General features: G+C 36.0%; 1 protein-coding gene across 2 annotated transcripts in view; it reads left to right on the top strand.

Moving 5' to 3' along the window:
* Nucleotides 1-18,245, top strand: part of ITGAV (integrin subunit alpha V) — an 87,106-nt gene that overhangs the window by 25,725 nt on the left and 43,136 nt on the right. For both annotated transcript variants that reach the window (XM_060016465.1, XM_060016464.1), the window contains exons 3-5: nt 8,054-8,145; nt 10,606-10,720; nt 16,603-16,664. In XM_060016465.1, coding sequence (XP_059872448.1) covers nt 8,054-8,145; nt 10,606-10,720; nt 16,603-16,664 — 269 coding nt within the window. The remainder of the gene's footprint in view (nt 1-8,053; nt 8,146-10,605; nt 10,721-16,602; nt 16,665-18,245) is intronic.

The following is an 18,245-nucleotide window of genomic DNA, read 5'->3' as shown; positions in this document are numbered from 1 at the left end:
CTCTGAACCAAACTTGATATAATCTTTCTTAGTTTGGTGCGTGAAACATTTATCTTGTTTTAACTTGCATTTCTGATTTCTAATGAGGTTAAGTCTTTTCTCATATGTTTATTAGCTCTTTCTGTGTTTTTGTTTTGTATTGTCTATTTGTATTCTTGGTCTATTTCCCTTCTGAATACATCTGTTTGTTTTTTTTGTTAATTTTGAAAAAGTCTTTATTATATACATGCATTTCTGTCATGTGGCAGCTGCTTTTCTACCTGACAAGTTTGTCATCTTTTAAAAACAGTTTTATTGAGATATAATTTATCATAATATTCACCTGTTTTAAGGGTACATAATTATAGAGTTTTGCAGATATTATTATAATCTAATTTCAGAGCATTTCTATCACTCTCTAAAAAGAAACCTCATGTTCAATGCCAGCCACTGCCCAATTACACCCCCACTGATGTTAAAATGTGCTATTTAGGTACTACTGAAAAATGCTGCTAGTTATAATTATGTTACCATTGACTGTAATACACATTCATATTTCAAAGCTGTTGATATCTGAATATTTGCAGCTCTGAGTCAATGAAATACATTATTTCACAATAGCATTATGTTACAAATACATGATACTAGCTGCTGTCTGACTACTTTTTCATTTTCTCTCATGTTTCTTTTATAGTATTTGTAACTCTGAAAATATTTTATGTAGTTCTTTATTATTTCTCTCCCTTGAAAGCAGGGACCTTATCTGTCTCATTTAACTGCTATATTCCATTCATTTAGACATAGGAGTTACCCGTGATTTATTTATTTAACTGAATGATCAAAGAGATTTCTTTCTCTGTCCTGTTAATTTTCACATAAATAAGTAAACCATATTGGGAGATTTTTCTTTCAGGCAAATTTGTTATAGGAAGTGTGACTGAGCAAAAGTGATGTTTGAGGTAAAAAGCTGCTTAAGGAAGACTGCAAATTGTCTATTTTATTAAAGGGTGAATATGGGATGGCATTTTTTTTTAATTGAGGTATAATTGACATACTAGTTTCAGGTATACAACATCATGATTTGATATTTATATATATTGCAATATGATGAGCACAATAAGTCAATTAACATCTATCACCATTCATAGTTACAAAGTATTTTTTTCTTGTGGTGAGAACTTTTGAGATCTGCTCTCTTAGCCACTTTCAAATATGCAGCACAGTATTATTAACTATAGTCACCATGCTGTACATTACATCGTTTTAATAGCCACTTTTTTGGGGCAAAATATAAGCCCTCTGAGGACCTACATCATTATTTGTAAAGTAACGAATGGGAGCTGAATGACTAAATACACAGGTCACTTCCAAATAAAAGTTTACTGTTTTGCTTTTCTAATGTTTTGGCATTCTTCTGGCCTTTGGCCTTTTCAAAAAAGGTGATGTAGTCTTGTTGTTCCGAAGGATATTCTTTAGGCATGAAAAGAAGAAACAAAAAAATGTAGCTTTAGGGTGATAAAGTAACTTTGTCTTAAAAATAAGCATCTCCTGTAATTCTCCAGCAAGTTAAATGTTCGACAGTGTCTTTTCACACCGTTGGAGGAAATGAGAAAAAAATGAGAGGAGTTGGTTACTAATCAGCGGGCAGAGTCTAAAGCTATGACAGTTTGCATCATCCAATATGCTTCTGTCCCGAAGTCTTCAATCACGGGAGTCTGATAAAGTGCAACTGGCAAGTTTAAAAGCTGACCAAAATAGGTGTTAAATTTTCAAGTCTCTGGTGATGTACTTGCTAATTAACTTTAAGATTCTCTAGCAGCATTTCCTTCTATGAATTTCCGAAAGTGATAGTATGGAGTCCTTTGTTAATTTACATAATACGGGGCAATTTCTTCTCATTTTTGCCATTGTGTGAGACACTCTTTTTCCTTTTAATTTACTTGGGAGATCAGAGCTAATATTTCAAGGTGTTTTACAGAATTATGGACAGAAATCATTGTTCTTTCTCGACTGTTCCCTGAGGAAGCATTTCCTTCAGCACTGGAATTTCTGCAGTTGTCTGTACTCTGTATCCCTTTCAAGGTTGGTGGCATGGTCCAAGCAGCCTGGGGAGTTCCGGCATCACTCGAAATGGTGACTCAGGGCTGTGACTCAAAATATTTACTTCCGTCATGTGCCCTGGATTAGCTGCCAGTTTCAGCCAGGTCATGAATGAACTTCTTGTCAGTGTGTTTGGAGAACAGGCTTTCCTTTTCTTTCTCCCCACCCACCTCTATTCACACTTCCTCTGAGTGAAACTTCTGCCTGAGGTTGAATTGGGTATTTTAAGACTTGGTCTCTGGATAAAAAAGTTCTGATTGGTAAAGAAGAACTTCCCATTGAGCAAACTTCTTAAAAAGATGGTAATTTGAGGTTGTGACCCTGTTGAAGCTGAAGGCGTTCAAAGCAATGGGTGATAACATATTTTTTTGGAAAACTGTTGACCAAGTTTTGGCTGCCAATATATGCCAATGCGTTATAGCCAAATACATTTGACTTCTTGTGTTTGTTAATGTAATTGAAAACACCTTTAATCACTGGATGCTATAAGATACGGCTGTTGTCTTGGTTTTTCAAATATACTTTTTAATCAAAAAGAGCCATATTGCCTGGTGCTTTTTCACCTTTGACTGGTGCTGCTTCATTTTTCTTAAATGCTGTGGGTAAATTGCTTGCCATATTGGAAAGAACTATGGATTTTTGTGTATAAAAATATATATACAAAATATATGTAAAATTTCTACTTATTTTCCAGGACATTTTTTTAGCTCAAGCTAAACCTGATGTCCACAAAGGCAGATAACCATAATCATAATGGTAGGGGATGTTTTTGATGCTTTTTTTAAAAAAACAGGACATAGAACATGGTAGCAATGAGAAGCACATAATACCTGACCATGCATAGCAGCGTCCTATGCCACCACTTACAAATTTAGAGAAAAGTCCATTTGTTTAGGAAAACTAAAATCTATGGAAGCAGTTTTTCAAAGTAGTAGGAAGAGAATGGGATAACATTTTACAGAGGAAACTTCTCTTCCTCCTTTCAGAAACATAATTGAAGAAAAATTGCTTAGCATAGAGGGCAATTCAGAAATGCCATGAAGTCCACTCTTAGCGTTGCATGAAAGCTCTTGACCACTGTTCCCCTCTAGACCCTTTTCTCTAGTCACAGTGAACAACTCACAAGTCTCTAAAAAATCCAAGAATATCCACTCCTTTGTTTCTTTGCGTAGGATCTTCTCTTGGCCCAGAAAGCATTCCCTCACTTGTACTCTGCCACCCTTTTCCCATTACTCTTTACACAGTCCTCTACCATTGCTCCACTGTAATTACTTGTTCCCATGACTGTCCCTTGTATCAGATATTTCCTTCAGGGGCAGACTACCATTTCATCATGCGTTAGGGTCATGGACAGCTACACCTGACTTTTCAGTTAGGGTTTGGATCAAACATGGAAGCAATAAGGTTTTCTAGGTCAGAGGCCCTTGGGTACAGAGGCCTACAGGGCTTGTGTAAGGGACTGGGGACTCAGGGTAAGGGAACTCTTACATATAGAAATAAGTTTATCTTGGAACCTTGATTAAAATTTAGCCATTAGAATAATACTCTATATTACATACCATTTTCCAAAAGGTTTATCATCTTCATTTAGCAAAGAGCTCATGCTCAGATAGCTTATAATGAACTTCCGTGTATATTGGAAGAGTAAGTAGATGTGACTTTGAGGGAATATGTAAGTCTCTTAAATCAAAATAGAAATATTCCTAAACTTGAAACTGAAGGAGATACAGGGGGTTGATTAAATAAACTGCTGTACAGCTGTATAATGTTGTACTCAACAACAATGAAAACGGTGCTGTAGGTCTACTCTTACTGACATATTGTTACAGGGAAGAAAGTATATACATTTACATATATAGTAATAGCTTGAATTTTTTTAAATATTGGCTTAATATCTACTTTGCATAAAAGGATATGCATGTATTCCTAAAACAAGTGTTTAAGAATAGACACTAAAATGTGATCAGAGGATATTTCTTTATGGTGGGATGGTGGTATTTAGATTCATCTTTACATATGGCTTTATTTTGTGTTTTATGTTTTCATTTGTTTTGTAATATTTTTAATGATTATTATTAGAGTACATATAATAAAGAGTACAAATAAAGAGAAATAGAAGATATTCTGTTGTTGGCCTTATAGTACATAATATCTGTACTTGCTAACTGCTGTACTTTTATTTTGAAAAATTTTAAACTTACAGAAAATTTGAAACTGTAATACAATGAACAATATACCCTTCACCTAGATTCAAGTATTCTTGCAGACATTGTGAAACTTTACCTCAAAACACTTCAGCAGGCAGTTCCTCATAACTGGGACTTCCCCTTATATAACCACAGTACTGTCATCATCATCACATACTAGAAATATGTCATTATTACAATACTGTTATGTAATAAAGTCCATTGTAACTTGAAAAATTTCTTCAGACACAAGATTCAATCAAGGATCACATCTTGCATTGGGTTGCCATAGATTGTTCTCTTTTAATCGTGAATCTTACTTTTTTGGTCTTTCATGACATTGACATTTTTGAGGAAACTTTACCAGGTGTCTTGTAGGCAGGAATATTGTATTGGCAAGAATATAGTGATGTTGGGTCTGCATGTCTTTTTTTTTTTTTTAAACAAATAAATTTATTTATTTATTTATTTTTGGCTGTGTTGCGTCTTCGTTGCTGTGCACGGGCTTTCTCTAGTTGCGGCAAGCGGGGGCTACTCTTCGTTGTGGTGCATGGGCTTCTCACTGTGGTGGCTTCCCTTGTTGTGGAGCACGGGCTCCAGGTGCGTGGGCTTCAGTAGTTGCAGCATGCGGGCTCAGTAGTTGCGGCACGTGGGCTCTAGAGCACAGGCTCAGTAGTTGTGGCGTATGGGCTTAGTTGCTCCATGGCATGTGGGATCTTCCCAGACCAGGGATCGAACCCGTGTCCCCTGCATTGGCAGGTGGATTCTTAACCACTGCGCCACCAGGGAAGTCCCTACATCTCTCTCTTTTTTTTCTGAATCGAAGTTTTAGAGTATGAGGAAATACATGGAGTCTTAAATTAATTTGAGTACCACCTCTCTAATATGGTACTTTCGTTCATGGAAGATTTCCTCTAATATAGAAAAGTTTTGCTTCTGCTTTAACATCTTTAGGGTCTTGCTGAAAAGGCTGTTTTAAATGAAAGCAGAAGCAGGAGGTAGCAGTTGTGATAATGCTGTACTTTTTGTTCAGATACATTAGATCATAAAGTCAGTTCCCTCAGGCTAAGCTTACCTGAGTTTATCATGATGCTTATGGTCTCAAGGGACAATGAATAGAAGTGAATCCCTGCAAGCACCGACTGTTTCACTGTCATACTGTATTTCTCCTGCTTCATTAATGTAAGGGGGGAAAATGCCTTTATTTCCTTTGTAGAAAAGAATAGAATAGAAATCCAGTAATACAGTGAGAGAACACAGTTAGCTTGCAGTGGAATTTTTTTAAAATTCTATTAAATAACTTGTAAGCATATATTTTATGGCTAAAATCCTTGAAAAAACTATTAATTGAATCCAATTCTTCCAAGGGCTGAGCTTCTTTGTAGTTGTAGGTTAGTCCATTTTGGATATAGCATTTTGTTTTTAGAACATATATTACTCAAACTGTGCTAGGCTATACTGCAGTAGCAACATAGTTTGGTTTTGTTTTTTAATATACAAACAAATCCCAGATCTCAATCACTTAAAAAAGGATAATTTCTTGCTCATGTCATCATCTTGTGTAGGTCATTTGGCTATTCTTGGTGGTTTAGAAACTTGGACTGAGGCTGCTTCCATTAAGGGATTCCACACCATCTATTCTTTCAACCTCATGGCTGGGAGAAAGAAAACATGGAGAATACCTATCCACTGTTTTTGTTTTATTTTGTTTTTTAAAATGAAATGACAATTTGAGATTTCACATACAGGTGATATAATGAAGTGTTTGTCTTTCTGTGTCTGGCTTATTTCACTTATCATAATGTCTTCTAGGTCCATCCATGTTGGTGCACATGGTAGGATTTCTTCTCTTAAGGTTGAATAATATTCCATTTTAATTATATACCACATTTTCTTTTTTTCATTCACTTGACCATAGACATTTAGGTTGCTTCACACCTTGACTATTGTGAATAATGCTTCAGTGAACATGGGAGTACAGAGGTCTCTTCAAGGTAGTGGTATCATTTCCTTCAGATATATACCTGGAGTGGGATTGCTGGATCATACAATAGTTCTGTCTGTAATTTCTTGAGTAGCCTCCCTACTGTTTTCCATAATGGCTGCACCAATTTACATTACCAGCCAACAGTTGTATCAGGGTTCCCTTTTCTCCACATCTTCTGATAATAGCCACCTTAATTGATATGAGATGATATCTGATTGTGGTTTTGATTTGCATTTCCTTGATGACTACTGAACTCATATCCACTCTTAACTGACTTGAATTGGAAGGGACACATGCCACTTCTGCTCTTAGCAGAACTCATTTTATTGATAAAAATGAGTTATGCGGCTTTAACCTAACTATGGGAGGATGGGAAATGTAAGGGAGCACGTGAACTGTTAGGTGATCTATAGGTCACTGATGTGTGAGGTCGGCATGTGAACATAGGCTTCAAAGGCAAGCCAGCTACTGTTGGGAAACTTTGATTCATATGGTAAAAGGCATGTACTAGCTAGTTTGTTCCTCCTTCCTCCCTCCCTTTACTAGTAAATGGTGCCTTTGTGACCACTGACAAAAAACAGTGAGTGGTGTTTAGACTACAGATAGAGGACTTTGGAAATTGACACATTAAAATTTTTTTTGCAAAACAATGAAAATGTTCAAAGAATAGTACAACTAATATGTTAACACCTTGCCTAGATGACATCTGGCATTATTGAAATGATCATTAATTATGTATAACTCTTCAATTGGTCTTAAGTCCTCAGAATGGAATTGAATAACCATAAGCACTACCTTAGATGGGTGGGGTTTAGGGAGTAGATTTAACCAAACCTTTTGATGATATTAACATGTTGGCTGGCATTCTTAAAATTGACACTTGTCTGATGTATTTGTCCAATACAGTTATTGAAATATATGTTTATAAGGAATGATTATTATGAACAGATTTTAAGAGGAACAGACTGGACTTTAAAAACAGTCTCTCCTTCCCCAAATACTTTATGCATATATTTCTGTAATTTTTTCATTGACCAGATCAAGAGCTTTCTCATGGAAAAGATTTTTATCTTTATCTTTTTAAATCTACAGTGCTTTACATGAGTGCCTGTTATATCAGGAATAATTTCCTCAATAATGTAGGCTGAAAAATAAGTGTTTGCATGTAGTGTGCCAAATCGAATTCTTTTTCCAGCCAGCCAAATCATGTGTTCTGGATTCTGACTCACATTATAATGTCATTGGTAAGATCTTAGTCTTTTACTAAGTGTTACTGTAGTGTTAGCTAAGTGTTTTACTAAGTCTTTAGTCTTTGACTAAGTGTTAGCTAGTGTTCTATAAAGGTGTTTCATAGCCTTCTATTTTTGTAAATATCTTCATGCCACAGAAAGAAGTTCTGGGAGTACAGAAGGTAATCATAAGTGTTTGTTTAATAGTTAATTTTCTTACAATTTAGCAACTGGAAAATTTCACATGCTGTTACTTTTTCACTTCTGCATTATGATAATTGGTAGGATTAATAACAAATCTGCATTGTGATAATTGGTAGGATTAATAACAAATCTGAGACACTTCTAAGTCATCCTGTGTTTTATTTTTTCTAATTAGTTGAAAATCCCCAACGTGTGTAAAGTATATGAGATAAATAGCTAGTGTACTATTTGATTAATCAAAGGCACACTGGTCATAAACCTGGTTGGATTGAAAGAAACTATGTTATACTAAGTAAGAATATTTTGTTTCTCACTCCTCACAGTTTTTTTTTAAAATTATTTTTTAACTTAATTTAATTTTATTTTAGGCAATAGAGATTATGCCAAGGATGATCCGTTGGAGTTTAAGTCTCATCAGTGGTTTGGAGCATCTGTGAGGTCAAAACAGGATAAAATTTTGGTAAGTGTTTTAGATATTTAATAAGTTAACTTTAGTCAATTTATGTGGGAACACAGGAAGTTTTATGCTTGAAAGCTGATAGTAAAATTCAGTGTGCTAAAGGGCAGAGAGTTTAATCAGATCACTTAGCTCTGATCAAAGGCCACCCCTTCTAAGGATACCCTCTCTCTCACCCTTCACAGACTTGGCTTTTGCTACTTTCACCTTCATTCCTACACTGTTCATTTTTTTTGCCCTACTCGATGGTTCCCATCAGTTTGTTTCTATCCAGCCAGGTTTAGGAATAGTGTGCCGTTGATGAATCAAATGCCCTAGTACCTCCTCTCCTTACGAATAAAACACCCCTGCCTTTGCCTCATCGTCCCCTCTGCTACAGTCCCCTTCCTTTGCTCCCCTTTTCAAAGACTTGTTGAAAGTGGTTTCTGTAGTAACCATCTCCACTTCCTCACTTCCCATCCTCTTCCCAACCCCTCCTGTCAGGCTCAGGTAGGCATGGGCAAGGTCATCCTTGACTTGCAGGTCAAGAATACTTTTCTTGCCCCCTCAAAACCATTCAACAAGGTCATTTGACCCATGCTTTTTGAAATACTTTTATTTCCTTGGCTCCTGGGACTCTGTACTTTTCTGGTTTTCCCCTTTACCGCTGGTCGCTCTTTGCCATCTCCTTTAATAGCTCTACTTCAGCTGAGCTTCTGAATGTTGAGGTGTCTCTGAGCTTTGTTCTGGGCCCTTGTCTTCTTCAACTACACCTTTTACCTAGCTGCTCCTATCCTATCCTGTGGCTCTGAATACAATCTATATATCATAATCCCCAAATCTATAGCTCTAGCTCTTAATTCTCCCTGGATCTTTAGAAGTTGTATTTCCAAACTACCAATTTGACATTTTCATTTGTATATCTCATATATTATTCAAAATGAATGTGGACCAAAATGGAACTGTTACCCTCCATCATAAAGGAAAAACCACAAAAATAAGTATTTCCGTATAAACTTCCCCATCTTAGAGGCAGGACTCTCTACCCCATCCACCAGCAAGCCCTGTCAGTTCTGTCTCCAGCTTCCGGAATATATCCCACGGCCCTCAGTAAATCATCATCTCCACTATTTCTACCCTGTACCAAGCCACCGTCGTTCCTCACCTGGGTCAGTGCAGTGGCTGTTCTCATCCCTCTGCTTCCTCTCTTGCCCCAGCTACAACCCATTCTTTATAGAAGGACCAGAGTGAACCAGAGCATTTCACCTGCCTGATTCAAACAGTCAAGCAGCTTTTCATCCCTCTCAGGGTAAAAATCTCATGCTCATCCTAGTTTTTATAAGCATCTGCGTAATCCAGTCACCAGCTGCTGTCTCTTTGGTATCATCTCACTGCACCTCACATGTGTAGCTATACTAGTCTTTTTACTCCTTCCATACCAAGTCATTTCAGTTAGATCCTTAGTGTTTGTCCCTCTGCCTATCTTATGCTCATCTTACTGCTTTTCACTTGGGCTGGCTCCTTCTCATTCTGATTTCAGCTCTACTTTCATTTCCTCAGAGAGCCCTTCCCTATTTTAACCACTTGCATAGTATTTATTATTTTCTTCTTTTTTCCATCGGATTGTGGGGCATCAGGGAAGGATTTGTTTAGGAAGTGAAATTTCGGCAGAGCTTCAAAGGATGTGTCAAATTTTAGCAATTGGAGGTGAAGGGAGAGGTTGAGAATGGTGGCATTCTAGGCAGAAGGAGGTACAAAGAAGCAAAAATATGCAGAAGTGGCAAATACTCCACTCGGGAACATCAGGTACATGTAGAGAAGTGGCAGTGATTTCTTACTTTAAGTTTTTAGGGTAAATATAAAATAGCCCAGTGTTATCTGTAGTGTTTGTATTAAAATGTTTTGCTTCAAAGGATATTATAGAAAATTCATTGAATTTTTTCCAGCAAATTAAACTGTTATACTTTGGTAGATTACTATGCTGTTAAAAAACATGCATTCTACCACTTTTACATGGTGTTGAAGTCTATAAATCTGAAAGCAAAAAGGTCATAGTTTATTTGGAAAGTAAATAAAATAAGCACTGCAAATTCTTTTACTCTCTTCTTACTTGATAAATTATTTGCTTTATAACTTAGGGATATATTCTACACACATGAGAGTGTTATTTAGTTAAATATTGATTTCGTCTGTGCCCTTCAGTTTAGCACCTAACGTCAAGAAAGGTGCTACTCAAAATAATGATTTTGCTATTTTGAAAAAAAAATACCTAGACTCCAAATATGGCCTTTAGAAGCATATGAGAAGAGTACTTTAAAAATCTTTATCCACTACTGTGATAAGGAATTTAAGGTAAAGGATAGGTTTGATTAATTTTTATAAATGCTTATAAAGCTATATTGTAATCTGAGGTAGTATAGATTATATGAAACACTAATTTTTTTCAGAGAATTTTTATGTGTGGACTACCCCCTTTGATTTCAGGCCTGTGCCCCACTGTACCACTGGAGGACTGAAATGAAACAGGAGAGAGAGCCTGTTGGAACATGCTTTCTTCAGGATGGTACAAAGACTGTTGAGTATGCTCCATGCAGATCAAGTATGTATAGGAAATTGACCAGCTTTTACAAAGAGGTTTGGGAAGCCTAGGCTGTTAAAAAAGTGTGTGTGTGTGTGTGTGTGTGTGTGTGTGTGTTAAAATTTGTAGACATACCGTGCTGTTTGATGACAGCAAAATGAAGGCAATTTTATTAATGTAAAGAAATTTAGAATATGCAGTCAACAGGCTTATCTTTCTCCCTAAGAACTAGTTTTCATCTTCCTTGGTCAGTAATAATTAATATTTGATTTTGGAAATCTGCATTTTTAGTCACTATTAGTCAAAAGGTGCTCCCTTGAGCTTCTCTAACAGAGATGCAGACCCCACAGCTAACGATTCTGATTCAGCAGGTCTGGGTCAGGCCTAGCCACCTTCATTTTTAACAGACTCTACAAGGTAATTCTGATGGATACCAAAATTTGAGAACTGCAGCTCTATATTAATAATGATGTTAAAAGTAAAAAATAATTGTCATAAGGAGCCAGAGTTTTTATAAGAAGGTGAAACATTGGGGTCAGGAGCCGGAGTCTGAATTTCCTTGCTTTTAATCAGTCTCTTTGTCAGTCTGTCGACTAAGCTCACTCCTCTTGATCTAAAAGATCTCACCCTGTTCTCTAATATTATTTGAAATTTCCAATGAAATTTATATTGTGGCTAAAGATGATTTTGAGCACTTGTAATTCTGATTATGCTTTTCCAAACTCTGTATACTTTTTCCTTCTTGGAGGTTGCAGTCCTTTTGCTTCTCCACTATTGTTGAATTGGCCACCACTCCAGATCCTCTTTATATCAGAAACATAAAAATAGCTTCTTGAAATGCAGTGTGGTGTTTATACCTGGACCACTTTTTAGGCCATTACTTTTTCTGTTCCACTGGTCACCAAGTAGTGTAGTAAAGAGAATTAATAACAAAAGTACAACATGTAAGACTCTTATTGCTAGACTTTTTTTCCATATTAGGTAACTTGTGACACCAAAGTATCTATTTAGTCTTCAAAATTCTAAGCAGTTGAACCTCTGAGAAATTGCAAAATGATTTCATGAAACACTTATTTGTTAGCCCACTGCCCTGGCCCTACTTGTTGTAAGTGGGAGGTAAACATGAAAAGAATGATACATACCCATAACCGCTTTATTAGAGTAGGTCAGAAAGCACACCCTGCGAGAATGGAGGAGGTGGGCAGATGTATCCTTAGTGTCTGACTACACCACCTTCTATTGGTGTTTTGGTCATAGTACTGTTGTCTTTGGTGGCATGTGGAAAATGTGAGGACTAAATTTGTGTTTTTAATTTCTGTATTGCAAAAATGTTCCTATGGTGAGAAGATAATTTCGTAGCTCTGAAGGATGAGCTAACCCTTGTGTGCCAGGCTTGTAACCTATTGTTTATGTGATGGACACACCTGTAAAATCACCTTTATTCTTTTCTGATACATGTGGGAACTGAGATTCAGACAGTTGAAGTCATTTTTTTCCTACATCTTATGGTAGTGAGTGATCTAATGAGGATTTTAACCCAGGTCTGTCTTATTCCAAAGGAATCTTTTCCCTGTATTACTAACAATAGAAAATGTATTCCATTTCTATTTCCTCTGTATTAAGCACAACTTTTCTACAGAGAATACTGCTTTCAGAAGTGCAGGTTTGGGGCTTCCCTGGTGGTGCAGTGGTTGAGAATCTGCCTGCCAATGCAGGGGACACGGGTTCGAGCCCTGGTCTGGGAAGATCCCACATGCCGCGGAGCAACTGGGCCCTTGAGCCACAACTACTGAGCCTGCGCGTCTGGAGCCTGTGCTCCGCAACAAGAGAGGCCGAGATAGTGAGAGGCCCGCGCACCGCGATGAAGACTGGCCCCCGCTCGCCGCAACTAGAGAAAGCCCTCGCACAGAAACGAAGACCCAACACAGACAAAAATAAATAAATAAATTTATTTATTTAAAAAAAAATAATAGTCACAGGACAAGGCAGCTCCCATTCTACCATTTAACAGCTTAGAATACTATTCACATGTCATGAAAATTGCTAAACATTACAAGGGAAACACTTTAAAAAAAAAAAAGTGCAGGTTTGGATAATTCCTGATGTAAGAGGACAAGAACCCTTCTGAAAACAAGCATTCTAACGATGATCCCTTGAGGATATACTGCCATGTTCAGCTAGTATTTTTCATCATTATGCCTCTTCAGTAACGACCAGTTCTCTTCTTAACATGTATTTAAAGGATTAAGACTGCGTGATGTAGCTGCTCATAATGCTTTCACTTATTTGGTTTAAGCACAGACAGTTTAACCTTATTTTCTGAAGTATTTAACATCCAAATCAGATCAGCAAACTATGGCTTGTGAGTCTGTTTTTGTAAATAAAGTTTTATTGGAACATAGCCACACCCATTTGTTTACATGTTATCTATAAAGGGAGAGTTGAGTCCTTGCCACAGAGACTGTATAGCCCCTAAGCCTAAAACATTTATTATCTGGCCCTTTACAGAAGATGTTTGCTGATCCCCGGTCTCAATAGTAATACCTCAAATATTAGAAAAAGCAGAGAGAACAATCTTAAAAATATCAAAGTGAATGCCTTTCTTCTTAATAAGCTGGCTTTCAATATCTCTTGATCATTGTATGTACTTTAGGGCTCAACCTTTGAAGTATTAAGCTACCTGCAGCCCACAGTGCAAGGGGCAACCTGCCCAGAGAAGAACGCTCAAGAGTGGGAATCTCAGAACTTGGGTTATATTCTTGCACTCTGCCAACAACCTGTATATCTATAGTCATGGGTGATTCATCACCGGTAAAACGCTGATTTAGGCAAAAGACTTCAGAGATGCAGTTTTTGTATTTTATGTCTTTTTCATACTTCAATAAATTGTGTAACCCAATGGCTGATTTTACACGAGGCTGCCAGTTTTGTAGGGCTACATTGCCAACTTCTTGATAACTGCTTGTTTTGGTGGTGGTAGTTTGTGGGTTTTGTTGTTTGTTCATTTGTTTGTTGTTTGCTTTCTTTTTTTTAACACCTTTATTGGAGTATAATTGCTTTACAATGGTGTGTTAGGTTCTGCTTTATAACAAAATGAATCAGCTATACATATACATATACATATATCCCCATATCTCCTCCCTCTTGCGTCTCCCTCCCACCCTCCCAATCGCTCTAGGTGGTCACAGAGCACTGAGCTGATCTTCCTGTGCTATGCAGCTGCTTCCCACTAGCTATCTATTTTACATTTAGTAGTATATATAAGTCCATGCCACTCTCTCATTTCGTCTCAGCTTACCCTTAACCCTCCCCGTGTCCTCAAGCCCATTCTCTACGTCTGTGTCTTAATTCCTGTCCTGCCCCTAGGTTCTTCATAACCAATTTTTTTTTTTTAGATTCCATATATATGTGTTAGCATACGGTATTTGTTTTTCTCTTTCTGACTTACTTCACTCTGTATGACAGAATCTGGGTCCATCCACCTCATGCTTTTGTTTTTTGTTTTTTCATGCTTTTGTTTTTAATGTGACCTATATGGATCTGTGGAACGTCACTCTATAAAAGTTTACCTTATTACTGATTATGTTTGCTTTTGGCTTCTCATTACTGTATCTATGACCATTCTTGGCATTATACAATAGGCTAAATGTCTTTCTGTTCTAAAAGTGCCTGAACCACAAATCATATGATTTAAATACTCTTTCATCTCCATGCTCAGACTGAGTCTTTGTTCTTTCTGTCTACTTTCTGATGATAATGTTATTTGCATATAGATTTTTCTCAGTTGTGATTTCTAGTTTGTTTTTTCTTCCCCTTGATGGTTGCTTAGGGAATTATAAATGCACTGCTGGCTTGAGATAGTGCAGCCTAGTGGTGTAGACACTCCTCACCTCAGATCCATGCTCTTTTATTTACTAGGTGGTTTACCATAGTCAAGTTCCTTAATTTCTGTGAGCCTCAGTTTTCTTATATGTAAATTGTGACTAATAATAGTATCTCTCATAGAATTGCTGTATAGATTTTAAAAGATTTTAAATGCTTTAGTACGGTACTGGGCTCACAGAAATTAAGGGCTTGATAAGCATTAGCTGCTCTTACTATCATAACCAATAACATTATTTATAATATTGTCAGGCTTAACAAATAGCAGAAATATTAATTGTCCATAGAAATAAAAACAAAAGCCTTCACTGAAATAGATTATAGTCAACATAAAATTCTTTACATTCGCACTGTTTAATAGGTACCTGTTAAAATTTTAAAGGACGGTTATGTTTCTAGCTGGATGTTCTGGGAAACCAAATAAAGTAGATAATTGTACAGTATGATAATCAAAAAAGGATGTCTTTATAAATAGCTTGAAATAGTTCCCCAGATGCAACTTGAATAAAGGAAATAAACGGCTGACTTGAGGTCAGAGCAGAATTCCTTAGTATGATTCACTAGACACTGGAAGCCCCAGCCCTGCATTTTCCCATTGCCTCTTGGTTAGAAAAATTTACATTGGGGTAGCATTATACTCTTGAGGCTATTTTCTAAAAAAAATTCTAAATTTAGATATTAAGTGTGTAATCTTGGGGCAGTTCCCAGGTTTTAAAATGGGTTCAAAATTTTAGATGGGAGTATTTGACAAAAATTCTTGCAAGTTGTCCTCATGACTGAAAGTAGATATTTTTGGTTCCTGTATTTGGGTGGCAAATACAGGAATACTATAGCAAAATTATTTAGATATTGTGACATTGACTACAAGAATTCCTTGATGACTGCAGAGCAGCTGTTTTTCATTGTTGCTTATTATCCTCAAAATAAAACAAGGAAGAGTTTTCAGGCTCACTGTTACTTCTAGGTACAGTATTACTCATGATTAGAGTTAATTTATTATTAATTAGAGTTAATTATTATTGGCCAATTTAATAATTGAGTATAAAGGAGTAAAACAGTTGAGTCTGTTATCATTTGGAGAATACTTAAAAGTGTCATGTTTAAAAAAGTTGACTTTCCAAATGTGTTGTGAGAGTAGGAGTAGTTTTCGTATTTTGCTCATTGCAGAATATTAAATTAGGGTCTGGCCATCTCCCCAGATTCTGAACTACTTTTTTTCAGGTTTGTTGTTGTTGTTGGATATAAGTGTATATATAGGAAATGTATCAGGAATGTAGGTATCTCCTTTAAGTATTCATAATAACTTAGTGAAGACCTAACAACTGTAGGAGAATAATAGTAAGAAATAGAAATTTCAGATTGGAGTTTTTAACTCAAAGATTACAACTCATCATTGTTTTATGAAATCAAAGTATGAGTCATAACCAGTAATTTTTAAAAAATGGAATGAAATATAATGTGTGTATGTTGGGTTGTGTGGGCTATGATATAAACTATAATCTTGTGGGTTGTGGTTAAAAATAAAAAGTTTGAAATCCACCATCTTAGGTGATCTTTCTGTCCCCTGCTGACTGGTCCAGGTACTTTCATCTCTCTCTCTTGCCATTTCTGATTAATGGGTGCTGGTAAACATGCATACTAACTTTTTTTGTGTGTGTGTGGTATGCGGGCCTCTCACCACCGTGGCTTATCCCGTTGCGGAGCACAGGCTCCAGACGAGCAGGCTCATCGGCCATGGCTCACGGGTCCAGCCGCTCCGCGGCATGTGGGATCCTCCCGGACCGGGGCACGAACCCGTGTCCCCTGCATCGGCAGACGGACTCCCAAAAACTGCGTCACCAGGGAAGCCCCATACTAACTTGTTTAGAATGTGTTAATAACTCATTAAGTGCCTGAGTGAATGAACACTCTCAGAGACTAGTACATTATCTTACAGTTAGAGTGATATCAGATTTTTCTCATGTTTTGTTTTGTGTTGTTTGTTTTGGGGTTTGTGTATATTTCCAATCTTTTTATTTTAGAAAATATTGATGCTGATGGACAGGGATTTTGTCAAGGAGGATTCAGCATTGATTTTACTAAAGTAAGTTCTCATTTAAGACTGAGTGAGATTCAGATCTACCTTATTATCTAAGCCATGGTTAAAAATTAACTGGTTAATACTTCAGATTCTCTGTAACTATTACCTGTTTTATGAAAACAGCTAATAAAAATGACCCATGCATTTTGATATCCGTTGCTTTATATTATTCTCTCCCTAGGAGACATTGCTTGTTTGAAATAGACATCAAAATGGAATGAAGGACAGTAGAAAATCTCCTGAGTAGAAGATAAATAGCTGTTATGACTTAATATTACAATTTCCAGTTGGATAAATTGATAGACTATTAAACCTTTCTATTTTTGACTGAAATTGAGTTTTTGTAAAAGCTAGCAATGGGAGCTTTCTTACAAAATCAGAGTTTAGTTACATAAAAGTTGAAAAACATGCTTATTTACCATCTATTATGTGCCTACAGGCAACAAGTAAAGTTGAAGCAATTTAATTATTGTAAGAAATCTCATATACAGGGCTCTATGTATTTTTAGCTAAGCTGATGTGCTCTCTAGAGTTGATAGTTTTTAAGCTATTTTTTAAAAATAAGAATTCCATTTATATTTTCAAAGGAAATTTTTCTTAAGTACTTCTCTTTATGTAATTTTCTTTTGTGTGTGGGTTTTTTTTTTGTGGGATATATGAACATTTTGAATATCAAATTGAGACTATTAATTACTCCTAGAGAAGTCTCAAAAATACATTGCTTGGTTAAAAGTAGAGCTTCCTTAGAAAGCTTAATATGGCTTTCTTAGAAAATGCAAACAGAAGTGCCTTAAATTTATTAAAACAACAGAAACTATAATCATGATTCAGAAAAACTAATAAAGCATTTTCTTATTTTTTTAAATTTGTATTTTATCTGTATTAAAATTTTTTTTCTAGATTAGATACTGGTAATTATAGTTGACTCTCCTTATTAAGTAATTGATTTTAATTCACTCAATTTGAAATTCATAATTCAAAACTTATTCATAATTACTTATAATTTAAAATTTAAGGAAGCAAAACAAAGAGAGATAAAGTATATTAATGCATATTAGGTTTCAACTCATATGATGTGTTTTCAAATAGGTGTTGTATTAAAGCAAAAAGTGTCCTTATTTTCTGTACTTATGCCAGTACAACTATAACCCCAGAAATATTCCCATACTATGAACAGTCATTGCTATATTAACTGTTTGCTTTCTTCAACTCATTTCTGAAAAATGGTGTCATTTTAAAGCAGACAACTTAGAAATATCTTTAACGTAGCCATGGCCAGAGGTTGTTGAAAGCTTGAAAGGCTATATGTCCATTTGGAGAGAGAAAAATTTTCTCTTAACCTCCAGCAAGAGGAAATTTTAAAAATACTATGTTCAAACACTAACTACCTTGAATTAGATACTTATAATTTGTTACAGATGTAAGAAATGCTAGTCAGGTATAATTTGTATATATAATATACCCTGAAAAATTTACCCTCTAACCTCACTCTTGTTTAGATATGCAAGACACTAAAATTTTTCCTTTAGCTGAAAAATTTTTAATGATTATTAGAAAGGAAATTTGCCTATGTAGTCACAAAGG

This window comes from Delphinus delphis, chromosome 7 (assembly GCF_949987515.2).
Source record: "Delphinus delphis chromosome 7, mDelDel1.2, whole genome shotgun sequence".
Taxonomy (NCBI): Eukaryota; Metazoa; Chordata; class Mammalia; order Artiodactyla; family Delphinidae; genus Delphinus; species Delphinus delphis.
The sequence above is the reverse complement of the archived record's forward strand: the minus strand, read 5'-3'. Positions and strand labels throughout refer to the sequence as shown.